Below are 24,141 nucleotides of genomic sequence, written 5' to 3' on the forward strand. Positions count from 1 at the left end.
AAGAGGCTTGGCCGTAAAGTCGAGCAGTCGAGACAAGTACATCTTGCGTGTGACCGTATCCACATCTTCATACTCAAGCTCGTCTTCACGCTCCTCTCTCCAGCTTTTCGCGACGCACCCGTGGCCGTTGCCTGTCGTGTACAGTTGATTACAAAACGCACACTTGGAAAGCCCCTTCGTGTCGCCTGCCTCCCACACCTTGTTCAGGTTCCTCCTCCCACCTCGCTTCTTTTTGGTCGCGGTTGGGTCTGCTTCTCCCTCGATAGCTGCGTCTCCTTCCTGATCTTCTCCTTCCTCCATTCTTTGTGCGGCTGTAAGGTGGCTTGGAGTTGTGAAGCGCGTGAAGCGGCTTCGTGTGGGCTGCGCTTGTCTGTGTGCGTTTGCTGCGAGAGACACGTCTCACGTGAGAGGAATAGGGTGAGGAGAGATGGCGAGGGTAGAGGAGATCAATGACAAGACGAGGGAGACGAAGGGGAAACGCGGATGGTTAAGAAGAGAGAGAATAGAGGGTTAGCTTTGCACATTTATGTTATAATGGCGTAGCTTGACCGCCTGACTCCATCGTTCCGGGAATTGGTAGAAATTAACGGATTAGCGTGATACGATCTGTACGACCTCTTCGGAGGGTCGCACAAGTCAAGCACTTTGCATGATGTATACAGTAAACAAGATCTTTGCCAACAAAGTATTTCTCCCAGCCTATATACATATACATATACATCGTCATCATCTGAGTCCACGATTCTTGAATAAGAACAGTACCACAATGGAGCAACATGATTCAGCCGTATCACTCCTCGCTTCCCAAGTGAAGCAATTCTACGATGGGTTGCTAATTTCATAGAGAGCAAAATTCTGGTTGATCTTCTGTACCGATATTGCTTGTTTGTATACCTTAGTTCGAGCTGTGTTGTCTGGGTTCTACGGGACAGAATTTGCCCAGCCAGTCCCGTAATAAATTCGATTAGGCATAGCAACTTATGACAGCTATCATTCTAAGTACCCCTGGTTACCGTAGCAACAGATTGCGTTACATATCTATAATAAGCCGCTGTAAATATGCCTCAATACTCAATCAATTTTTGAACACATTTCAAGCGAACTTGCACACAATCAACATTTTAAAGTTTAACGTTGGAAAGTCTAAATTCTCAACCCTGAGTCCAACTGTTGCGGATCCCGAGTCGGAGTCAGCAAGCCGGCCGACGGCTTTAACGTTTAGTCGGAAGTCAGTAAGACGGCTGTAATTGATCTCCGAGTTGGAGCCAATGCTGCTTGATGATTCAGCAGTCACCGTGGCCACTTGAGGGTTACATCAACATCATCTTCACATTCCATCCTCAATAACGGAGAATACATCAGACCACATTTCCTCGAATCCTTCACCTCGTCGAGAGTCTGCATCATCGCTTGCAACTAGCTGCTGCGTTGTTCGTACGTCTTGTTCTGTTGACGTCGTCTCATTTTCAGTAGTTGTCAGGTTACTCGAGAGTTTTGGACATTTTCGCCGATTATGACCGCTATTTTTACATGATCCGCATCGCCTCGCTTTCTCTATCCGGTCCGTGGCTATTTGGACAGCCTCCGATGATGTCTTAAGCCGCCGTGTTCCTTTAGGACGACCTTTCCTAGGAAGTGCAGCTGCGGGATCCTTGAGGTCTAACAGCAGTTCAGCATCGATATGCTGAAACTCGACGTTGACAGGGGAGAACTCAGGATGCACCACCCACCAGCGAGGATGAATATCTGTGATAGAAATCGGAACGGCTAGCTCGATCCGATGAGAGCAAGGCAGAAGATAACGATTCCAAGTAGAGCACCCGCAGTTTTCTCGAGAGCCTTCATCCTCTTGCTGATGCAGTTTCTTCACAACTTCACCATATACCAGCTCGAGCGCAGATCGGGAAATGGCAGTGCACAACTTTGACGTCTCGATCTGGTTCCTAATTTCCTGTCGTACAAACAACGTCTGGGTCGACCCGATGACACTGAGCTGTTGTGCCCTGTCAATGCCCCGGCGGTTTAGTTTTTTTCCGGCTGTGTATAGTGTACCAGAAGATGAAGTCAGCGCACCCTTTATTGCTCCATGACTCCCTTCAACTCGGGAAGTGGTGCTAATTCCAAAGTTCAGATAGTTTCGAATATGTATTTCTGCCCAGCGTCCGCACTGGCCATTTTCCCACCACTGACTGAGAAAATAGTCAACTGCGTTGGACGAAAAGTCACATTTTAATTTTTCCAACGACTTTTCCTGGTCTTCGCTATCCACTGAACTGGCAATCAACTTTATAGATTTCATGAAGCTGTCAAAGTCCACAACATCCTTGAAATACTTACGACAGTTCTTGAGTATGTTCTTTCTGCTCAATGTGCCATCGACAGAGCTGGTTAATGGCTGTTGGGAATACTACTGACAATGCATTCATCAGGGCCCGATCTGAATCGGTAAGGATCACCTTGGGTGCTCTCGTCCCGAAAAACAATTTCTTCTGTGATAAAGGTTACGGTCGATGCCGCGGCATATTAATATGGTTCCACTCACTCAATTGCTGTAGAGCCCAGGTGTACGCACTTGTCTGCTCGCTGGTGACAAAGCACAATGCAATCCTTACCGTGCGTGTAAGGATTATACCGTTAATCCTGTGAATACTATAAGATCTTTAAGGCTGTTGACCTTTAATCAATATATTTTAGAATCTTAACTATGAGAACTCGACGGGGGAACCAACGCCTTCTTATGCACCTTCTGGCGCCCCGCCGTCCGAGCCTCTACAAACCAATAAGACAAGATATTACACGCACGCAAGCAAGCAAACAAACAAACAAGCAAGCACTAAGTCCACGAACGGAGCAAACGTAGAACCGGGCCGGGGTCCGCTCCGGCGGAGGGGAACAAACGTTGGTACCGGACCGAGATCCGAGATCCGCGGACACCGGACCGAAAGCCGAGATCCGCGTTAACCGGACCGAGAGCGGAGATCCCCGTTCACCGGACCTGAAAACCGAGATCCGGCGGACCGCTTCGGCGGAAGAGAACAAACGTAGGCACCAACGCCTTGGCGGTGGTCGATGTACAGGCGGTGGTCCATGGATACGGGCGGTGGTCCATGGATACGAGACCCTCAGGATATGACTCCTGACAGTGCGCAAGTTATTGTCCACAGTGACAAAGTTCACTAGTGGTAAGCGGAACTTATTCGTTTTGTACGTTGCATCGATAATAACTGTCTGCCCATATAGACGTGCCCTCTGAACATCATCAGGCTTGCAAAAGAACAATGCCTCGAGAGTGTTGCCCGTAGAAACTTTGACGCTGTATATATAACCTTCATCCCGCAAGGTCTCTATGAATCGTGCCGTCGAAGACTTTATTTCCCGGGTGAAATCGTAGGTGCGATTATATACATCCCTGCCCAACAAAGACAACCCGTAGGTCGAGTTTAGCACTGATGCAATCGTACTAAGAGATGCTGAGGAGTGCTGGACAAGGTCGAACATAGTTGCCCGGGCCTCAGCATTCACGGGTCGGTTTTCGGGATAAGCATAAGGATTGATACCGTCAAGCTGATGTCCATCATGTTGGTCAACAAGCTCTGTTAGGATCCATGAATCGTTGAGTTGTCTCTAGAAACGAACTCTCCAAGGACAATCACACAGCATGCTTCGCGCAACTTTATAACGGGTGAGGCCATTGTCTCCTTTAGTCCCCACTTCCAGTGGGAGGTTACCGGTGTTGAGAGGCTTTCTACTGCATTTGCAGCAAAGCAATAGTGTCTTATCTTTGTGTTTCACTACGCCATTCTTTACTGCGAAATTGTTGTTGATGGCATGGGCGTTCACAAAGCCTCTGGCAGTATCATATGACTCGAAGCCCATGCCAATGTATAAATCATAGGGATTTCTCGTCGTAGGAAAGTCAATTGCAACCGGATCCATGGTAGTAGTAATACATGCGGTGAGAGTGATGCGATGATTAGTCGTGTCGTTGCTGAAACCTCGCGCAGGGACGCGTTCAGCTTTGTCCACGCGTTATTTACGCGGTGTCGGACTTGCCCGAGTTGAGATAACTCCAGGAGATGGGAAAAGGTACTGACCTTCGGCGCATAAGGTACACACCTATACTTACGCTAGTCCCAAAGAGGAATGGTTGGTTTACTCTCCATGAATCTCCTTTTTTTTCCTCGTCCCAGCTGTCGACGATTGTATTCCCCATACAATTGCTCGTTGAATCAGCGCCACTTCATTGTTTTATTACGGCACCCAGCACCCAAACTGAAAAGCGTTCCTAGGCTCAGCGGCGGTTTGGGCCGGTAGAGACACAGCAACAATCAGTACGTCGAAGGTCACAGGTGATCGTGTTTTCTTCGGCGTTAGCTTTTGGCTCGAACACCTTGGACTACGCCTCACGCGAAAAATCGTCTTGAACGCAGTACCTGAGATTATGACTCTTTCCGCTCCTGCGGCTCTTTCACCAGCTGCTAAGCTGAGTGGCAGAGCATTTTACGAGTCTATGGTTCTCCGAAGAAGATTGTTGCCCCTATGGTCGATCAGAGCGAGCTAGCCTGGCGAAAGCTCTCAAAGCGGCTAGGCGCAGATCTTTGCTATTCCGCTATCTTCATTGACGGCCGTATCTTGAATTCCGGCACTGGCGAACCAAAATGGTACGGACTGTCATATTGTCCGGCGGTGCTACCCGGCAGAGGACGTAGAAGGGAATCGAAGTACGCAGACACAGGAATCGGTCGGAGCCACCGTTTAGCGTCGGCAGAGTGCAGGACATCGTACACGTGAGTTAGGAGCTTGTCGTCCCGGAGACGCAATTTGGTGGACATCTTCGGAAACGGGGTAAGTGGCAATAGCCGGGACGCGGCGACCGATTGCTGGGTGGCCGAAGTCGGGCTGCGATGGGTGTGTTGCACAATTTTTTGACGTGCGGCTCATGAAGCGCAGTGCTTGAAATGACTTTAAGTTGGGGTGCCAATTGCAGACAACTATAGAAGTATGCCACTCCGTTTTCAAGTCTATAGAACACCAAAAGTAAGAAATTTGATCTCGAGGATAAATCATCTACTCACATCCAGTCCCTCCCATCGCCACTGTATTTATGCGACTATGATGATATCCGACAATTATCATGAGTTCCAGTAATATCAAAAGACCACCAAGCAAACAATATGTCCCAACCTTAGCCCGCCAGAAACAAGAACAAGTAGACCAAGCCGACGCCTTTCTCCGCGGTGCCTCACCTTCCTCCTCTGGAGTGCGCGAATTCGAGTTGCAGTCTATATCCGTCGAAGACGTGATCAAGAGCGAAACAGTTGGGCTTATAGATCAGGAAAAGCTGAAGCGGCTGAGGGAGGAGTTATTGGCCAAGAGAAGAAATGACGACCCAGCCACTAGTCGGAATGACAGTTACGCAACGATGAGCGGAAGTGATGGCGCGTCTGATAGGGATGGCAAGTTTTTTAATGAATCTATGAATCTGGTCCTGGGTGAGGGTAATCGGCCAGAGTTTTTGTGATGTGAGTTTGGATTATGCGTCTGGAAGATCTCGGTTAGGTATGACAAAATCAATATATACACCTTCCAAATTTTGATAAAGATAGAAATGCAGTACGAAAGTAAAGATATAGTCCATCAAGTCATAAGCAAACTCAAACCCGGTTCACAGCAGTGCTAACTATTGCATGCCAGATAATGTCCATAAATTAAGAGGCATTAAAGCAATCGATAATGAATTGAGTCAAACTAGCTCGTACTTCGTAGTTGCCGGAATCTTCTGTACTTCATCTTATATCAGTTCCTGGATGAATTTAAACTCCAAGGAACAGGCAGTGCACACTTATAAGCAGTCCCCAAACCCTGAACGGATTAACCGTGAAGCACGCCAAGCCAATCGCCAAGAATAATACCACCATAAAATACAGGACGCGTGATAGAAAGTTTCCCCTCAACATTTCATGGGAGCAACCTGCCATATTTGGTATTACTGATGGTGAGACGGTTGTGATCGCATGGTCCAGCAATTCACATCTCGTGCTCTTTACTCCGCAAGAAGCAGCAGATTCATTTATTACATACCCATTCGGAGCATCCTCCAGCATTGTAGTACGCTTCCAGTTCGTTACAAGGTTATGTCGCGAATAGGGCTGCACATCATATATTCGTCAGTCGAATACGAATAAATAGCGATTGGCTGCTTATATAATATTCGCACGAATAAATTCTTATTCGTATTCGTAAAGTTCTAAATACTGGCCTTCTCAGATTTATGCATATCCCTAAGCAACAAGTTCTTGTCATTCATCGTCGACTCATCTACCGTTACAACCGTATGTCGAAAGTACCGCTCAATGTCAGCTACTGCTGCTTGCGCGGTTGCGGTTCCTGCAATACTCGAGCCTCTACATACTTCCCTTCGGTGATAGGATTTTCGCCAAATAGGAATAACCGCTGCTCCATCAGTAAGTGACACCGCTCATGTAGTGCTGTTTTATGTGCTCGATAACCATTCTCCTAATTCTTTCTCAAGCAGTAATGAGAACACGCTGGGTCTCGACGGAAACATCATCTATATATTCAGACTGCTGAGACGAGTACGCTGAATGCTCATGACTTTGGCTGACTTGGCTTCCTGGGTCCTCAGGAGTGATTGGATCGACACTACTGGGTTTTGTAGTTGAGCGAACTCTGAATGCTCTGTCGCAGATGCTACTAACATGTCAGCATTTGTCACTCAACACTATAAGTTCGTATCAGGCTAGTTTGTTATTATTGACAAAATTTATATTCCAGGATGCCCGTCTCTCTCAACTCCGTCTTCCTTCCGAACAGTGATAGCACCCTTTGTTCCTAAGCCATTGCTATGTCACCAAGCTTCGTGAGCTATTCATGCTGCGTCGGCAAGTACGGAACTTTTCAATAGTGCTCCGGCTAATTCAACCTTTCACAGGTCGTTCCAGCTTTGCCATCAATCTCCAATGATAGCATGAGCTCTCTATTATATGAGGTTATTGACACTGAATCAGATGAGGTCAAGACCATGCTGCTGTTTTAGATGGGATGACAAGTACTATGGCCGAAATCGATATTGTCGTTTATTCGTATAACGGGCCAGCCAAGGCATATTTCAGTTTTTATTTCACCATGGGAAGTGCTCGAAGTCGACAGGTTCGAGCACTGATCGAATGGGATTCTATTGGTGATGTCTACACTACACCATTTTCTATGCTATTCAAACAAATGTCCGAAGTTGGGATCTATCCTGACAACTTTATTAATATTTCCAAATCATTTATATACAACAAGTTAGTAGTCTAAAATTCCGAGAACCGTCAGCCCAAATGAACGATGACCAAAAAATATGTGCCTAAACACCAAAAAAAAAAAACCAACAGGAGCAGCAGCAACAAATGATTTGTTACCGAACGGATTTGCGACGACCGTTTCGTTCGACATCGTCGCACAGATCGACATGGACAGTGCGACGAGTAAATTTGCCTTGTTCGATTTCTCGAGCAAGCTGATCGAGTTGGCCTGTGTACCGTATGCCCCTGAACGACCGCCAGATTGGTCCTCCGTGCTCGAATATCTCGTCCATTTCCTCCAGCGTGCGCTGCTTTGTCTCGGGTATAAAGAACAAGACAAAAAAGAAGGAAGCTACGTTAAGAGACCCATAAATCATAAATAGCCGCCAGCTGATCTTACGATAAAGTAGCGGCACGACGAGCGAGACCGTGAAACTAACCGTCCAGTTCGTTGCAGTCGAGAGAGAGACGGCTTTGGTTCGGATACGCACTGGCATGATTTCCGGAGGGTAGATCCACTCTATGGGACCCCAAGACATAGCGAATGCGGCAGAAGCCAAGTACGCGCCGGCCTGGACGGTATGCCTCGCAGCAGGATGGCGAACGATTACCCACGTATATGGTAGGTTCTGGACTTGAGTTGGCTCACCAAAGCGCGCTAATATGCCACCCATTACATACAACCAGAATGCAATGATGACCGAGCCAACGAGCAGAGAAGACCGGCGGCCCCATCTGTCGGTCCATATAATCGTCGGAATGGTTGCGACAATAAACATAATGTACAGAATTGACGAGACCAAGAGTGTATGGTTGATGCCTGCAGATTGGAGAACATAAACGATGAAATATAGGATCACGTTGATTCCGGTCAGCTGCGATAACCCTTGGACAGCCATGCCAAGAAACAAGCGCTTGCGCATTTTCTTACTGAACAATTCCTGGTAGCTGCTTACGTCCAGCTCGCGTTCAATGCGAATCTGCTCTTCAATTTCTTTATATTCTGCAAGGACCAGGGGTTCGTTGATGTCAGAGTTTGGGGTTCGGAGAAACGCAAGTACTGTGAGTACCTCGTCCCAGCGGTCTTTACTCGCAAGCCATCTTGGCGATCGAGGGAGCCAAAAGAGACCGATAAAAAGCATTATCGCTGGAACAGACTGAATAGCCCATGGTAATCTGAAAACGGCTTGCGAGTTAAGGAACGAACATCCGTACTCGATCAAATACTGGATGAGAATCCCCCAGGCAATGGCGAAGTGCAGAAGTGAGACTACGCGACCGCGGATTTTGCGTGGTGCAATCTCGGACTGGTAGATGGGCACAAGAGTAGATGTAATGCCTATGCAGAGGCCGGATATAATACGACCAGCGATAAGCATGCCGACGCTGTTGGATGAGGCTTGGACCCTGTAGATAGTTAGCAGACGAAGAGGAAGACAGTTCGCTATTAAAGACGACTACCCTGCGCCGATGCACCAGAAGACGGTGCCCACCTGTATGGCGACCTTTCGCGACAACCTAAACCCTTAGCATAAAATTCTTTGATTATCGATACAGTTATAACTGCGTACCAATCACCGAGATAGGAGGAGGACAATGCGCCGACCAACGAGCCGGCCGCAATGGCACCTGTAATTGCCCCTTGGCGCGTTCCGAGAGGATTGCCATAGAAGTTTTTGTACTCTTCGGTACCCAGCACTCCGGACATGGAAGAGACATCAAAGCCGTAGATAACACCAGCGAGTGCAACGAAAGCGGAGATGGTGTAGATGTTGAGTATGCGGACCATTTTAGCCGGAGCGTATACGTGATGCAACGAGTAAGAGCTGAAATAACAGCAGACACTGGATTTGCAGTCCAAGGAACCAAGCAATTAATCTTGCTTCACTGTTATGCTGCCATGTTGACATGGAGTGTATTATTTTGGTATTGTATTGAAAAGTTTTGTTGTGGGAGATAGCGAAAAGCGGGTGGGAAAGTATATATGAGAGTTTTGTGTTCGCGTGGGACATTATCATCCATACCGCCACGCAATTGACTGCGGGGGGGGCTCGGGGAAATTGTCGATATTATTCACCGCCGGTAATTTCGCTTGGCTCATACGCGATGATTTAGGTTCAGTCAGGCGGTCAGGAAGCGTGACAGAATTGCAAGTGGGAACTTAACTTGCTGTTTTTAACACGCCATCGAGAGTTCTGAACCAAAGTCAAATCATTAATAGGCCGCGATGGACGAGGACCTGATCTCGTTCCAAACCAGGCAGTTAAACTTTTCAGGGACACCCCACATGGACACGAAAAGTTTGACGCGCTCAGATTTAGGGTGTGGTTCAGGGTTTGATTGACAAACTTGCGATATAAGCAGTTGCTTGTAGTTACGAATGACGAGTTTACAAGATACCAGGTATAGCTGGGAAAAATGCAATTCCTGTAGAGTGCATTTCTTGCACAAATGCTCTCTGTACCACCTTGAGTTTATCTTTATTCGCGATCTCCTCTTGTTTCGACATCAGATCCCAATTATACCGGCCCATCAGTCACTCTCTCCGCTCTTGTGTCAGCCATGTCATCGAGTTGGCGGCGAGCTGAGGCCTACCGACCAGAAGAGAGTGCACAGGTTTTGGCATTCGCAACGTCAGTTCTGTGGGCGGCCCGGCTGTAGTGTGCCAATGGAGCTGATATTGACGATGATCTTCTGGCCGCCTTTCAGCATCAGCGACAGGAATACGCGCGTCATCAGATACGCGCCCCGCAGGTTGATCACCCAGGAGAGTCACCATTCGGATGGGACACTATCCGCCACCGACTTCCAGTTTTCCAAGTAGCCGGCATTATTGATCAAGATATCGAGACAGCCGACCCATTTCTCCGTCTGCGAGACCGCACTGCCAGCGCTGGTTTCGTCGTCACGTCCAGCTGTAGCTTCACCATCTGCGGCGCCGACTGTCCGGCCTCTTCGGTTGCGGTGAGATCGAGATTCAAGGGCGTCAAGATCACGCACGCCTTTGCGAATGACACAGCGGTCGCGCGGCCGATCCCCTTGGACACCCCCGGTGATCAAGACCGCTCTGCGGTGCTGGTCAGATTTGGTTTCGGGATCAATAGCAGGATGAGTATCGTGGTGCATGGTCGAGATAAATTGGCTTCCTGTTAGTTTTAGCTGTCATTTCTTCCAAGAGGAAAGAGCCCAAATCCATGCAGAAACAAACAGAAAACATAGAAGTGGGATTAGACTAACCAGTGTAATCAGGTTTGAAATGGCCATGATGCTAACTTTCTAGTAAGTGATTTCAATACAAAAAATATTCGACTTAAAACACAAATGTATGTAGTGAGTAAATGGCGGATAAAGAAAATTGTTTTATGCCTAGAACACCGAAACCCCTTGTAGGTTCAATCCTTGCCACCGATGTCAAATCGAGCATCGTTGCCCTCCGATAATTCTTTGGCAGTGCGACAGGCAGCCGTTTCTGCCTGAATCAATTTCAGAGTCATGTTGTCATGTTGACAGCGAGGCGGCAAAATTACATAACGTGAACGGCAAGCGAGTGGATCGTCCCAGCGAGCGGATCGTTTGGAATTTTATATTGGTATGCACCAACGTAAAATTGTTTTATAGATAATGGACTATAAATCATTATCAAGTCTCTTTTTTTACGGATTATCCTATTAATTACCCAGATATCGTAAATTACGGCTGAAGGGTTTCAGGATTTTACAGGATTTCAGTAAATATAAACGTCAATCATTTTTTAAAGCGATGATGTAAGTCCTCGATATATAGCTAGGGTTCAACTCTACTCTTTTAAATTGAGCATAATTAAGAAAGATTTCGTCGAGTTTTAGAGGTTTAAAAATCGCTACTTTGTATGGAATTTTGACCGATCCGCTCGCTAGGACGATCCACTCGTTTGCCGATCACATTAGTCCAGACATTATGATCTGTACCGCAACGCATTTTACTGCGGCTGTTGGGGATTGGCGACATTATTCACCGCCCACCATTTTCTTAGCTCGTAAGCGATGTTTAAGTCAAACCATCAGGAGCCTTGACAGAATATTAAAGTACGCTAAGCAATACGCTGGACTGCTTTTTCAAACCTATTCACAGCGGTTGCCGCCCTAGGATCTCGGACAATACAGGTAAAATCGCCGCAATTAAAAAAGTCGACGACATGATCAGCTGCAGCATCAGTTCCTAATGACTCCCGTGGTATGAATTCTGCCAGTCGCATATCACCAACTGCGCGCGGGATGCTAGAGCTCTTGTCTCTGCCATTTTTTATGAAAGCCTAATTTAGGGCTGTTGCGAATACGAATATCGGCATGTTTTCCCAATACTCGTATTCGATATCCGACTCTTTGAAAGGCATTCGAATAATATTCGATATTCGAATTCGACAGATAAGGTTTAGGTCGAATAATATCGGCTCGAATATCCGTATTCGATCGAATGTCGGCCAAATCACGTGATATTAATTAAATAAGTTAAACAGGCTAGCTAGCAAGTCGCAACTTCTCGTGTTGTTGTGTTGTTGTCTTGTTCACTTGTTCGCTTGTCTTCTTCAACACAGAGTAAAGCCCATACAGCCGGAGTCACTTCTACAGTGCAAAATTGTGCAGCACTAGTCTCAGCCTGGCATAGAGGGCGGGAGGCCGGTATCGAAGACGCCGAGCAAATCAGACAACTATTGCTATAACTGGTAAATGCCTGTATACGATTAGTGATTCTTGCAGCTTAAAACGAGTAAATCCATTTCTCTACGTTTGATTATGTAATACTTTGTCGAATATCGAATATCGGCAACGATATGTCGAATAGTCGATTCGACGGTCGAAGAATGCTTCGAATAATATTCGACATTCGTATTCGACGTCGCCGATATCGTATCCGACGCCGATAATCGGTCGAATAATATTCGGCAAGTCGAATATCGTCAACAGCCTTAGAGCCTATTATATACTAGAAGTGCGTTCTTGTTTACCGTTTGGGACGAAGTGCCCCTTACATATTTCATATTCGTCTGAGCGTCCGTGTCCTCAGAGTTGGGGTCCTTTCGGACGACCTCGATGAACCCCTCAGATATTTCATCCAACCAGGTGTTAGGGTGAAACGCCAATTGACCGAACTGACAGTGATCCTGCGACTCACAATACTAGTGCATCTGCACAACTGGCTCATCCATCTGCAGCGAGGTCAACGAAATGCGCTTATTTATTACATAATAACGTTCGCTCTCGTAAAATGCAAGCAACAGAACGATCTTACATTTCTTGTCAAGTGTCCACTTTCTGGCCTTCACCAGCAGGCTATCATGCGTCTGAGAAATGCCAACTTCAACAACTAATTTGTACTCCTGCCCGCGATCAGTTTTAAAGAAAACGACACAGGCCGGCCCCATTTCATACTCTGAGCGGTCGTTCCTTATCAATATTGTCGGGCCAATAGTAGAACTCAGCGTTTTTGCAACAGAGACCTGGCTGCCTTTAAACCGCAATCCAGAGTTCCAAATTCAGGGCGATCGGCGATCGGCGCCGGATTACCCCGGAACCGGAAATTGGCCTCAGGTTGTTACCCTATTTAAATTCCCGCCGTTAGAATATTTTGGGCCACGGAAGAATATCGGCCGGTCCGAGCGATCAGACAGAGGCACGCACAAACGCAAGTGCCCCGAAAATCAAGATAGGGGTTAGCCGCAATTTCCGACGACGGCCATTTGAGCCTGCACCCAACTAACAGAGTTTTTCTATCCCATTTCAAATTCCCTCAGTGCTTATTAAAGCTGCGTAATCAAGATGCGGCTTGCTCAGATCCTTAGTAAAGAAGCTGTCAAACTTAATCCGAAGTAGACATTTTAGCGGCCACTGTCATTTTCTTGCTTACACATGGTTAGTTATTGCTTCCAATATCCGAAGTAACCGTTTTACGGCCACTGTCATTTTCTTGCTTGCACACCAATAGTTATTGCTTGCAATGCCGGCTGCAGGTATAAAATGGGACTCGATATTTCTACGTTGCCCCTGCCAACACTAGCCACCAGAGCATTACAATCATGACCGTATCAAAAAATTTTCTCGAAGCTCTTTGTGCTCGCCGCAGCTACTACAGCCTCGCCAATGAGTCTACTATCCCGGACTCGCGCATTGTGGAGCTTGTTCATGCAGCCGCTCTCAATACTCCAAGCTGCTTCAACTCACAGTCAACTCGACTTGTTGTCCTCCTTAAACAGGAGCACGAGAAACTATGGGAGATTGCAAAGGAGACCCTTAAGGCTATGCTGCCCGCAGATGTATACGTCAATACGGAGCAGCGATTAAATGGATTCCAGAAGGCATATGGCACTGTGCGATTCCTCCTTGATTGATGCCGAGAAGATTACAGACGCTAACACGACTCGACACAGATCCTCTTCTTCGAAAATCCTGACACAGTCAAAGCTCTACAGGAAAAGCTTCCAACGTACGCTGACAATTTCCCCCGCTGGTCTGAGCACACGTCTGCTATGCATCAATTTTTCCGTATGTTCTTTTAGTCCTCATAAGTACCTGGACTCTGCTAACTAGCACAATTTAACAGTCTGGACTGCCCTCGAAGCTGAAGGTCTCGGTGCAAATCTGCAGCACTACAGTCCCATTATTGATGAGCGCGTCAGTGCCGAGTGGAACGTTCCAGCAAATTGGTCTCTCAAGGCGCAATTGGTTTTTGGTACGCCAACCGGGGAGCCAAGGGAGAAGACTTATGAGCCGCTAAAGGAGAGGGTATTTGTTCATGGCCTCTAGACAACTTGTCATAAGTTCGGTTGCATATTCGTGAAGACGAAGTGAAGAAAAGACAAAAAAAACTATCGTTTCCAGTAACAGAGTATATGAGTAACTCAGCCTGCCTAATCTTCGTCGATAGGACTAAAATTATTGTCGTTAGCCACCCGAAACCCAACACCAGGGATCGGCGTGAATAAATGGATAGACGTTTTATATATTTCTATCATCGCTTTTCTGCATGCTATCCATCATCAACAATATTCTAATTGTTTCGCCATTCTTTACATATCTGCTACTGCAATAGCGGAATTTGCTTATTTTCTAATATTTCAGGTAAAATTTCGCGTAGCCACCTTACCCTCCATTCTAGAATATTTTGGAATCTACAATCGTAGGCTAGCATCTTCTACATGTTTCCGCATCTACGTATGCATATCCCTTCCCATGTTGGTCATCCTCTCAACAGAGACGTCAGAGGCAGGGATGGCCAACAGGCCAAGTAGTCTCTCGCTGGCAATCTCTGGTCTTCCGCCACCAGTCACATGGCCAATTTGGATGCATTGTGTCACAACAAACAAGTCCTCGATGTGACGTTAGCTAGGGTTGCTCACAGTAACCGGCATTATTCGTATTCGTTACTTGCGAGTCCCAACCGCTGCGAATAATATTCGCTATTTTATTCGCAAATCCTGAACAGTGCGAATAATATTCATTATTTATTCGGCGACGAATATTATGCGAATATATTCAGTGGCTCCCGCATGTTTCGAAGGTTGAAGCCATTGGCTGTGGAAGCCAAGTCGGACGTCGACCACTATTTCGATAGTCCTCGAATAGGCATAGACATAGAGGCCATGGAGGCATGGACGATCCGAAAACCCTCCAGTAATAAAGACGCGGCGCGCCTGTACGGTGTGCCATACTCTAAGCTCCGCCGTCGTCTTCTGGGACGCCCGTGTAGGGCCAATTCTATCCCGACGTACTTCTGGATAATCCAGCAGATCAAATACAAGAACGAATCTCGAAAACACATTATTATATTTATATCTGCTTATAGCAATCCACTGTATATATAACATTATTGATGGTAAAAAATTTATTCTACCCCGCGGACGGATGTAGTACGTCGGATGTAATGTCAACTCACAGCATATTAAAATTATCAGTGTATAAGTGAGTCTGTTGCCCTGGGATTGAGTGGTACATACATGAACGTTTGTAGATTAGAAAGTACACGATCAGCAGGTGTTTCAGCATTTGAGTTCAACAATACATGGCGAAAGATTCAGAACATCTTTTCACTCAAAATCAAAATAAGATGTGTCCATGTAAGAAATAAAGAGTACGTTCCCGTTTTGCGGTGACTGCATCCAAATATAACTCAGAACTGGCATTGCATGTTAAACCGATGATTTCAGGCCCTGCTTTAAGATCCTACTGAACATGCATTTCTAGGCAGCCCCAATAGGTTTCGGATATGTTTCGAATGCCAAAGGTGCAGACGCTGCAAGGCCTATACCGCCAGCTTTACCCGTGACCTTCGGGTCCTCGCCAATAAAATTACTTGGAAATCCTATATCAAATGGTCTGACACTTTCCAAGTATTCGATTTGCTCAATCGTCAATTTGATCTTCAACGCTTGAATGTTGTCCTGCAGGTGCTCGACTTTCCTTCCACCCACAAGAGGAAACACATTCGGAGCTTTGGCAAGGACATATGCGAGTGCTATTGCCGTAACGGATTCAATCCCGTGTTCGGACGCGACTTTGGCGAGTGCTTCGCTCATCTTCACTTCATCTTCAGTTTGATCTGCGCCTATGACATTGCGAAGTCCTTCGCCTTTCTTCTTGCGCTCTTCAACCGCCTTCTTGGTCTGAAATTTACCACCACCTAGAACATCCCACGGCGCAAGAGCCATTCCGAAATGACGCGCCATGGGAATAATTTCACGTTCAAAGTCGCGCAACAGGACATTCCATCGACCCTGATAGATACTGAATGGGGTCTTGCCATGGTCTCGCGCATATATGTTTGCTGCACTGACAACCCACGCAGGGGTATCTGAAACCCCGAGATAGAGGACTTTACCTTGTTCAACAAGGATGTGCAGGCTGTCCATTATCTCTTCTATGGACGTAGTGTAGTCCCACCAGTGGAGATAGAGGATATCGATCCAATCCGTCTGCAACTTTTTTAATGAATCACGAACACTCATGTGAAGACTTCGCTTGTGGTTGCCACAATGATTCGGCGTTTTCCCCTTTCCCAATTTGTAAGCCTTATATTCTGTTGTGTATTTTGTGGCGATAACAAGCTGGTCACGGTTTTTACGCTCAGACATCCATTCGCCGAGCCAAGTCTCTGATTGCTCATATTGGTAGTTATTAGCGGTGTCAATAAAGTTGCCGCCGGCTTCATAGTAGGCGTCAAAGAGCTTGAAGGATGCCGCTTTGTCCATGACGCCCATGAACTTAGACCAGGCATCACCGATGGACATTGCGCCGAGCTGAAGCGGTGACACACGAATTCCCGCTGTCGAAGAGAGAATACGGTAGCGACCAAGCTCTGTGGGAGGTTCCGGAGCGGCTTTGAATAGTTCGTCCATTTTTTAGAAAGACTTCTGTAATCAGGTTTGAACGGCAAGGATTTCAACTTGGGATGGGCGATCAGATTTATAACATATTTCCAGAAGATCTTTCTTGTCGAGTTGTGACACAATTACCCCGGCTACGTCATATAGACTGAACAAAACTGTAGGCACGCGAATTTTGCATAACGAGGGTATGGGGTATCGAATTGTCAAAAGGGATAGGGTAATGTCAGCAATGCCAACTTACAAATCCGAGACTCTGATAGTGGGACTTCGGCGATCTGTTCCCTGCTTGGTCCAGGACTTATTCGATTTAAATACTTAATTTTCCATATTTCCCAGTAGCACACCTCCAGAAACACCGAAAGCTGACAAGAGTTAATGTCGCCGGTAAAAAATATTAACTGCGCCATTTTTAAGATTCTCAATCCCCGATGGTAGCGTGTATGCAGATTGCTGACATCCACCGAACAGCGCCGAACTAATGTTATTTATTTTTCGATTATTGAATCCAGAAGAAATGAGTTTCAATGGATATATGTGAATAGCTTGCCAATTCTATTATTTGCCAATCCAATCTCACTTTGCTTATAATTACGTTTGTTGTAGCAAAAATAATGTTACCTGACGCTCCTGTGAATTAAAAAGGCTAAACAAAACGGCTTGCAATAGGAACCTTGTTTTCAAGCGAATTTGCTGCTAAACCATTGTAACCCATCGATATCGAGATTACTCATTGCTTTTTAATATTGTCATGTAGAAGTGGACGAGCGACTTTTTACCAAGCATAGTCGAGTCTTGGCTGTCTTGCGCATCTGATATTCATACTCTCAGGTCGGTTCGGGAGAAACTGATTATCCGATCTTTATTGTCACGAGGATTCAGATCTGCATTTTACAAAGTTAGAGTCAGCCTCGTGGACGGTATATGATTATCAAGCAATCTTGTAACGACAAATATAACTTATGAGAAAAATATAATTATCTAGGAATAGCTGCGATTGGCTTCGTTGAACGTGCGAATAATCCCGCTAGAAACATGAAAAAGTATAAAGAATAATACAGAGATTCGTAATCTAAGACCATCCGTTTGAACTCAAATCAGGACATTCGTGGAGAGCACAAGGGATAATAACTACAGTGACTATCTCGGCAGCACTTGCTTATGCCAAATACGACACTATTATTGGTTAGCTATTAGAGTTAAGGGTTTATGCACACCGTGTCTGCAACGGCCCATCGGATTAAAAAGAAGCATACGTGATTGATCTTTGGAAGAATATATATGCATTGTGATTTGCCTTTAGCCACGTGCATTGTAAGGTGTGTAGTCAAATCTCTTCATTCAAAACACCCAATTACCAGCAAGAACAAACATTGTCTATTGAATCACAGTATCAAGGTTCAGCAAGAGCAAATTAGCGAGAGAGCTGTTATCCCTTGGGTGTAATCACTACTGGTGAAGGAATGCACTGTGTTGCCTGCCGGTGCGTCCATGCCTAAGGTCGCTCAATGGAAGTAATCCATCTTTGTTTAGCAATTTGCTTAACAGGATGATCGACGCTGTTGGTGTTGTGATGTTTTAGCAAGCGAGCATGAAAGATAAATGGTAAATAGGAGACTGAAATCTTCTTGTGTCGTGGAGCGGCCAGGCTGTGGCAAATCCTTGACTCATCCACTGCCCCGTTATTTACTGAAAGCTTCCGGTATTCGTTCAACACGTCTTCGACGCAAGTCGTCAAGCACAAACGACTACGTGCATCCAGGCCACGAACAAGCATATATTTCCTTTGGACTGTCTAAAGTAGCGCTAGAGCTGCCGTCGTGCCCGCTAGAAATCGAGATTCATGATTCAGTCGACGCCGCCGCAGGTGCTCCCAAACGCGAATACAACTACCACGCGCGCAAACTTTTTGTCGAAATACTTTCGTTGACTTTGAGTCGACGCCCACAATCACCGTTGCCCACAACTTGCCCACTTACCCGAATATCAGGCTCTCGCGAAGTTTGAGAGATAATCATGAGGTCACACGAGCCGGTCATCTTTGAGAGCGCGAACCAGTGCTCGGAAGACGCGTGTAAGGCAAGATACCGGAGCCCCTTCATGCGGGCCGGTTCAACGCTGCGGCCATGCAAAAAACTCAACGCTCGTGGATAAACAGTATGAACCCAAGAGGCGTGGCGAGTGCCACACTGGTGTTGCTGATTTCATTGATGGGCTCTTCTCTTCTGGCTGACTTTGAGGTACCAAATTATGATGGACATTCATCCGGGTATGCAATCTCAACAACAACTCTGTCAAGTCAGCGCGACGTCCTGGTGATTTTGTAAGAAATTGGCCGTTGGAGTACACTTCTGGTCTTGCCCGTGACCAAACAAGTCCAGTTTCCTCCTCGTCCAGATTGGCAGCAGGCTAAAGCAGCTCAAGTGTGCCCTAACCCATTAAGTAGAAGCACAGACTGTAAATTTAGCACCACGCAACAACACAAAAAAAACAGCTAGGAATTGTTTGGCGACGTATTTGGTGCGTTAAAAGGGTTCCAGGAGGACTGCAATTCTCATCGACGCCGGGCGGCTTTTGAAAAGAGAAACGTAATAATAACTTACGGCAAATATCTCCGCTCCGGATTGATTGATACAAACTTTGCCTGGTAGTTTGCCCTTCCAGCAACACTAGATTTCGGTAGTCACGAGCCGAAACGCTAGAGATTTCAGGCACAAGTGAATAAATTATAGTGCGATGCTGCAACTGCATTCGAACATAGACAGCCCCATTATGACGAGACCTTGGACATCTAAGTTGAATATGTGACAAGGTAGGCCAGAGAATTGATCCCATTTACCAAGCCTCGAGAAACGCTCATTGCGCTAATGAACTTAAGTTAGTCAGAGTAACCCAGCTTCAGCTGTTCCCCGGATTGAAATTCATCAGCCCTAGCCCTAAATGTCGCCAAACTTTACGATCGTGAACAGGGCAAAAGCCCGTGATGTCGTATCGTATCGTGTCCCTATCTGTAAGTTCTGTCGCGGCCTGCCGGTCATTGTTGCGAAGTATCCGCAACCCCAATAAATTGGGGAACGACCAGGTCCAGCTCTGTCCCAACGAATCGTCTCTAGCGAGAGCTTGTTAAGCACTCTTATTCTCAAACATTAATGCCGTTAGCGTTAAACCAAAGTTGGATGGTAGCTATGGAGTTTCACTTATTACCCGGCTTTACTTAGTCTCAGACTTTAGAGTCATGATCGACCTCGCTTACCCGGTTTGCGAGGGGCAGAATCAACCAAGTTTTTAAAGTGCTTTCAACTCAGAGGGTGTAGTACCTTGGGTTAGGGTGTTTTTCAGCTGGGCTCAGCGAACTCCTCGAGCCGCAATCTGATGCACTAGTAACAAGCCGCCGTGAGGCTCAGCTCAGACTCGACAAGGCAACGACATCGATGAAATAGAATTGCCATTGGCAGTCGAAAAGTACAAATAGACTGGCTGCAACTTCTCCGAGAATATACCTTATTTTGTTGTCGACTCACCAGGATTTTGTCAGTCGGGGGAATGCACTCACGTGACTTGACTTCGCTAATGTAACGTTAGGGTTTCACGCGCGCAGAAGATTTCGCGTATACGCTTGCCAAAAAAGTATAATCCAACCTATGGTACTCAGAGCAGAATGTGGATCCTATCGCAGCAAAATATATATCTGGTGTACACCACTCTCGGAGAGATGATGCAACGGCAACTTCTGAGTTGGGTATGAATTATTTTTTTGCAATGTGTAGACTACACCATAGTTAAAGAATATCCTGTTGATCTCTATTAATGAGGCGCTCGGCTGTCGAAGCTTGAGCCTCTCCCAACCAAGTTTAGGTGTTGCACACCTGAATCCGCTATCACGCCGCCCTGGCTCCACTTCCGCGTCGGACCTCTCTTTCTAGCTTTAACCATTTCGTGCCTTCTGTCCCTCTTTACATTTTGAGCCGACCGGGGAGCCATTCATCACCTTTTGCTCTCCGGTAATGGCTGTGCGGATCCTATCCAAGGCGACCGCTCAGTTCGCCCTTGGCGCCACAGGCCTTCTCGCGTTGATACTCAGTTTGGTCATTGGCCTCAACATCTACGATGGCCCCTTTCCGCCCATCAAGGCTGTATTGATCCCCACCTTCATCGCCGACTCAGTCGATCTGAAGTCTGCCACGCACCAAGCAGCACTGGCAACGCACGCCCACAACACTTCCCTCGGTTTTGGCGAGATCGTTTACATCTCCATGCCCGACCGGACCGACAGACAAGACGCCATGAACCTACTTGCCTACACTTTTGACCTCAAATTGAAATTTTTGCCAGGCATTAGCGGTGCAGATATATCCGCCAAAGCCATCCCCGATGCAGTACCGAGACGACTCCGGCAATCCGAACTGGGCTGCTGGCGCGCCCATGCAAATGTTTGGAGGTATCTACTTGACTCCAATATGGATACCGTACTTGTGCTTGAAGACGACATCGATTGGAATCCAAACGTCAAGCAGACATTTGAGACCCTGTCTCTTCAGATGCAGAACTCAACCGTACGACTCAACGAACCGTCAGATTACGAGCGTGCGAATGCACCTTATGGACTTGATTGGGACATTTTGTATCTCGGATCATGCAAACACGGCGGTAATCCTGATTTTAAAAATCTTGTCCAGCTATGGGACGATCCTGACGTTCCAGACCCTGAGCATCTCACCAAGACGACCATCGAAGCACTGCAAAGTTTTGGATTAGCAAATGCCGAAATTGGCAAAAAGCGTGTGCTTGCGCCGGCATATCGCACTGAATGCAATACCGCATATGCTATCACGCGACAAGGAGCTCAGAGATTATTGTTCACAATGTCATATACCGGGTTGCATGGTGCGGTCGACGAGGATATGACTCGACTATTCAGAGAAGGTCGTCTGAAAGGGTACACTATTACTCCTCCCGTTTTTAGCCAGTTCCGGGTTGGTGGCGCTAAAGATACGGATAATAAGCTACCAGGAGATCCGCGGCTGGGAGACTCCATTAATGGGAAAGGTAATCTGCATGGTTGGAATTATGATATTAAGGGCTCTGCGCGACAATCGATGGCAGAAACTTTGGAACTCCATGTTTGGGAGGATTATAAGCGCGTTAGACCGGAAACATTTGTTGGCGCTAAGGTCGAGGGAACTGTTTAGGAACGTGTAAAATAGACAAATTACATTAGACAGATTATTTCCTTACGCAGCACACACAGCGGAGTAGTGTGCAAAGGCGCGCTTCCAGGAGAAGTGACCTTTCTCTCACGAGCTCAGGCCAAGAATATGCGGAGCTCAATGAATCCCGTAGAAATAGCCGGTCCAGGGCTTATTATCAGAGCTACTTACACAATAATATAATAGTACAGTAGCCCCAGTAGGCCCAGTGAATGATTGCTAAGTAGATACAGTCACCCTGATTCGAGTAATGAAATCTGTGTGCACTGCGACGAAATATCCCTTTGTCGTCGTCGTTTTGCAATAAATCTTACAATTCAAATGTCGTAATCTGAACTTCAATTATTTCCTATGCTCAACACAATGACATAAATCGACTGTTGAGTATGAAATGCCAATGAAACAGAAACAGTAGCAGTGAGTGGTGATAACACAAACTTGTGGATCAAATATCTCGATGTGAGATATAGAAGTACTTGAGGTCTATATTGTTAACCTCGTTGAGGTGAAAATTTGGTTCATTCGGACAGTTATATCGTATCATGATTGGCTGGATTAAAATTTGACTACTTGCGCTAGCGTCTGGGCATAATTGCGAATAACGAATACGAATAAGGAAAATTTTTTTTATTCGCTTACAACCCCTAACTGTGAAAAGTGGAATGAATCCCTCTCTATACACGGCTTGTGGTTAATTCACAACAAAACTTTCTCGATATTTCATGTCGCAAGCGCCAGTAATAGAGTTTCGAGGAGCTTCATTACGGCCAACTTGGGTTAAAGCCAAACTTTCAAATAGCGCCTGGGACAGAGATTGAGACGACGGTCCTGGAATAATCGGCGAATAAACTACTTCCACTAATTTGTCATCAAATTGCGAGAGTATGTCAGAGGCCTGCGAAGTCATTTATGCGACTCTATGTAATTAATGTTCGGCAGACAATTTGGCGGATTGTCGAGTCTTTTATCATGTAGCCTAAAAAGTTCAAGGCACCTTTTACGATTCGGTCATAGGTAAATTTAAGGTTTCAGGGTTAAATATGGTCATATATGGTCGTATCATCAGAGGATATGAAACTCGTATGATATTATATCGTATATGGTAATATTTATTACCATATGGCTCATACTACTACACACTCTGAATATTGAATTCTGATTTATCACCTTTGATATATAGGTGATTGTCGATTAACCTGTGAAGGATGCTCCGTAGTCTTCGCGATGGGTCTCGTAGTCCCTAGAGAAGATTAGGATGTCGTCTAAGTACACGACTTCGCAGCGATCCAAGAACTAGTGACATGAAAGAGGTTGTGGATGCGTATGGATCTGGGAAGACCGGTTCAAGAAGATGGCATGAAACACAGGATGTACTTTCATGGACAACGGTTCAGGGTTTGAAGAATAGCACGCAACAGGACGCAAGACATTATTATCATCACGCTGAGAAAGTATACCCTGAACCCGACGAACATTTCGAACATGTTTTTCACGAGACTCGCTGAAAATGAGTATGTCATCGAGGTAGACGACAACGAAGACATCGAGGAATGGTCCGAGCATTCATCAATTAGCTGCTGAAACGTAGCCGGAGCATTGTTCCAACCAAAAGGCATGGCGATATACTCGTAGTGACCATATCGTGTTCGGAACGCAGTTTTCCACTCTTCTCCTGTGCGAATTCGGACCAGATTGTATACGGACCACGAAGATCGAGCTTCGAAAAATAATTAGCGCCAAACGAAGCGGTCCAGCGCTTCGGAGATAAGCGGGAATGGACAGGGATTCGGAATGGTGATGGCTTTCAGATCTAGAGACGGAGAGGGTCAACGTTTGTGGATCAGCGAATGAAGCCTTTTGCAACTCGCTTTGCAAGGTTCTCGTCGATGTACTGTTTAAGAGCCAGCAACTCGGGCTGGGACATAGTATAGGTCCTGGAGAACGGTGCTGAAGTTCCAGAAACAATGTATGGCATGATCATGGGCACGAGATGAAGGTAACTGATCTGCAGCTTATTTGCTGAAAACGTCAACGAAATCAGCAAACTGAGGAGGGAGGCAGTGCGATAGCTTGCTCAGAATCCGAGGGCAAGTGCCCAGTGGAGAACTCGGCGGTGATGGCAGGATTGCTGCATGAGTTGCTGGAATATATAGGATAACCGACAATTCTGAACCGGGAAATTCGTCGTCGAGTTCACACAAAGAGCTCTTACTAAAAACCGAGTCCGAGTCCGAATCCGAATTGGAGGAGAGGTCAAGACAATGTTCATAAC

At 46.3% G+C, this 24,141-nt stretch overlaps 10 protein-coding genes across 10 annotated transcripts; 3 read left to right on the forward strand and 7 right to left on the reverse strand.

Annotated features, from left to right (window-relative positions):
- Positions 1-881: 881 nt before the first annotated feature.
- V1513DRAFT_454770 (uncharacterized protein) lies at positions 882-2,489 on the reverse strand. Its single transcript, XM_066899422.1, has one exon. The coding sequence runs from the start codon at positions 2,297-2,299 to the stop codon at positions 1,328-1,330; it is 972 nt and encodes a 323-aa protein (XP_066750482.1). The 5' UTR covers positions 2,300-2,489; the 3' UTR covers positions 882-1,327.
- Positions 2,490-3,620: 1,131 nt separating this feature from the next.
- On the reverse strand, positions 3,621-4,051 carry V1513DRAFT_454773 (uncharacterized protein). The gene has a single exon (XM_066899423.1). It carries the CDS (start codon positions 3,934-3,936, stop codon positions 3,625-3,627), a length of 312 nt encoding a protein of 103 aa, XP_066750483.1. The 5' UTR covers positions 3,937-4,051; the 3' UTR covers positions 3,621-3,624.
- A 550-nt stretch (positions 4,052-4,601) lies between these two features.
- Positions 4,602-4,832, reverse strand: V1513DRAFT_428274 (uncharacterized protein; the record flags this gene model as incomplete). Its single annotated transcript, XM_066896268.1, has 1 exon — positions 4,602-4,832. The coding sequence occupies one exon, from the start codon at positions 4,830-4,832 to the stop codon at positions 4,602-4,604; it is 231 nt and encodes a 76-aa protein (XP_066750484.1).
- A 131-nt stretch (positions 4,833-4,963) lies between these two features.
- V1513DRAFT_319510 (uncharacterized protein) lies at positions 4,964-5,667 on the forward strand. Its single transcript, XM_066894676.1, has one exon. It carries the CDS (start codon positions 5,135-5,137, stop codon positions 5,519-5,521), a length of 387 nt encoding a protein of 128 aa, XP_066750485.1. The 5' UTR covers positions 4,964-5,134; the 3' UTR covers positions 5,522-5,667.
- A 1,703-nt stretch (positions 5,668-7,370) lies between these two features.
- Positions 7,371-9,278, reverse strand: V1513DRAFT_319283 (general substrate transporter). Its single transcript, XM_066894675.1, has 3 exons — positions 8,879-9,278; positions 8,769-8,825; positions 7,371-8,714 (listed from the first exon to the last, which is right to left on the reverse strand). Exons 1-3 carry the CDS (start codon positions 9,094-9,096, stop codon positions 7,421-7,423), a joined length of 1,569 nt encoding a protein of 522 aa, XP_066750486.1. The 5' UTR covers positions 9,097-9,278; the 3' UTR covers positions 7,371-7,420.
- Positions 9,279-9,705: 427 nt separating this feature from the next.
- V1513DRAFT_454783 (uncharacterized protein) lies at positions 9,706-10,917 on the reverse strand. Its single transcript, XM_066899424.1, has 2 exons — positions 10,545-10,917; positions 9,706-10,453 (listed from the first exon to the last, which is right to left on the reverse strand). Exon 2 carries the CDS (start codon positions 10,431-10,433, stop codon positions 10,080-10,082), a length of 354 nt encoding a protein of 117 aa, XP_066750487.1. The 5' UTR covers positions 10,434-10,453; positions 10,545-10,917; the 3' UTR covers positions 9,706-10,079.
- A 459-nt stretch (positions 10,918-11,376) lies between these two features.
- Positions 11,377-13,246, reverse strand: V1513DRAFT_461158 (uncharacterized protein; the record flags this gene model as incomplete). Its single annotated transcript, XM_066899884.1, has 4 exons — positions 11,377-11,598; positions 12,316-12,462; positions 12,529-12,787; positions 13,191-13,246. The coding sequence occupies 4 exons, from the start codon at positions 13,244-13,246 to the stop codon at positions 11,377-11,379; spliced, it is 684 nt and encodes a 227-aa protein (XP_066750488.1).
- On the forward strand, positions 13,062-14,393 carry V1513DRAFT_454792 (Nitroreductase-like protein). The gene is made up of 4 exons (XM_066899425.1): positions 13,062-13,169; positions 13,234-13,650; positions 13,711-13,825; positions 13,884-14,393. Exons 2-4 carry the CDS (start codon positions 13,360-13,362, stop codon positions 14,084-14,086), a joined length of 609 nt encoding a protein of 202 aa, XP_066750489.1. The 5' UTR covers positions 13,062-13,169; positions 13,234-13,359; the 3' UTR covers positions 14,087-14,393.
- Positions 14,394-15,113: 720 nt separating this feature from the next.
- V1513DRAFT_454797 (NADP-dependent oxidoreductase domain-containing protein) lies at positions 15,114-16,789 on the reverse strand. Its single transcript, XM_066899426.1, has one exon. It carries the CDS (start codon positions 16,672-16,674, stop codon positions 15,520-15,522), a length of 1,155 nt encoding a protein of 384 aa, XP_066750490.1. The 5' UTR covers positions 16,675-16,789; the 3' UTR covers positions 15,114-15,519.
- Positions 16,790-20,247: 3,458 nt separating this feature from the next.
- V1513DRAFT_454801 (uncharacterized protein) lies at positions 20,248-22,130 on the forward strand. Its single transcript, XM_066899427.1, has one exon. The coding sequence runs from the start codon at positions 20,667-20,669 to the stop codon at positions 21,849-21,851; it is 1,185 nt and encodes a 394-aa protein (XP_066750491.1). The 5' UTR covers positions 20,248-20,666; the 3' UTR covers positions 21,852-22,130.
- The last annotated feature ends 2,011 nt before the right edge of the window (positions 22,131-24,141 follow it).

This window comes from Lipomyces chichibuensis, assembly GCF_038497645.1.
Source record: "Lipomyces chichibuensis strain CBS 12929 unplaced genomic scaffold V1513scaffold_81, whole genome shotgun sequence".
In the NCBI taxonomy this organism is placed as follows: domain Eukaryota; kingdom Fungi; phylum Ascomycota; class Lipomycetes; order Lipomycetales; family Lipomycetaceae; genus Lipomyces; species Lipomyces chichibuensis.

Coding starts and splice junctions, on each gene's coding strand:
- V1513DRAFT_454770 (XM_066899422.1), bottom strand. CDS start 2,299: ATGAAATCTATAAAGTTGATTGCCAGTTCAGTGGATAGCGAAGACCAG.
- V1513DRAFT_454773 (XM_066899423.1), bottom strand. CDS start 3,936: ATGGATCCGGTTGCAATTGACTTTCCTACGACGAGAAATCCCTATGAT.
- V1513DRAFT_319510 (XM_066894676.1), top strand. CDS start 5,135: ATGAGTTCCAGTAATATCAAAAGACCACCAAGCAAACAATATGTCCCA.
- V1513DRAFT_319283 (XM_066894675.1), bottom strand. CDS start 9,096: ATGGTCCGCATACTCAACATCTACACCATCTCCGCTTTCGTTGCACTC. Junction 8,826..8,878: donor TCCTCCTATCTCGGTGATTG/GTACGCAGTTAT, acceptor CTAAGGGTTTAG/GTTGTCGCGAAAGGTCGCCA. Junction 8,715..8,768: donor TTCTGGTGCATCGGCGCAGG/GTAGTCGTCTTT, acceptor AACTATCTACAG/GGTCCAAGCCTCATCCAACA.
- V1513DRAFT_454783 (XM_066899424.1), bottom strand. CDS start 10,433: ATGCACCACGATACTCATCCTGCTATTGATCCCGAAACCAAATCTGAC.
- V1513DRAFT_454792 (XM_066899425.1), top strand. CDS start 13,360: ATGACCGTATCAAAAAATTTTCTCGAAGCTCTTTGTGCTCGCCGCAGC. Junction 13,651..13,710: donor TCCAGAAGGCATATGGCACT/GTGCGATTCCTC, acceptor GACTCGACACAG/ATCCTCTTCTTCGAAAATCC. Junction 13,826..13,883: donor TGCTATGCATCAATTTTTCC/GTATGTTCTTTT, acceptor ACAATTTAACAG/TCTGGACTGCCCTCGAAGCT.
- V1513DRAFT_454797 (XM_066899426.1), bottom strand. CDS start 16,674: ATGGACGAACTATTCAAAGCCGCTCCGGAACCTCCCACAGAGCTTGGT.
- V1513DRAFT_454801 (XM_066899427.1), top strand. CDS start 20,667: ATGGCTGTGCGGATCCTATCCAAGGCGACCGCTCAGTTCGCCCTTGGC.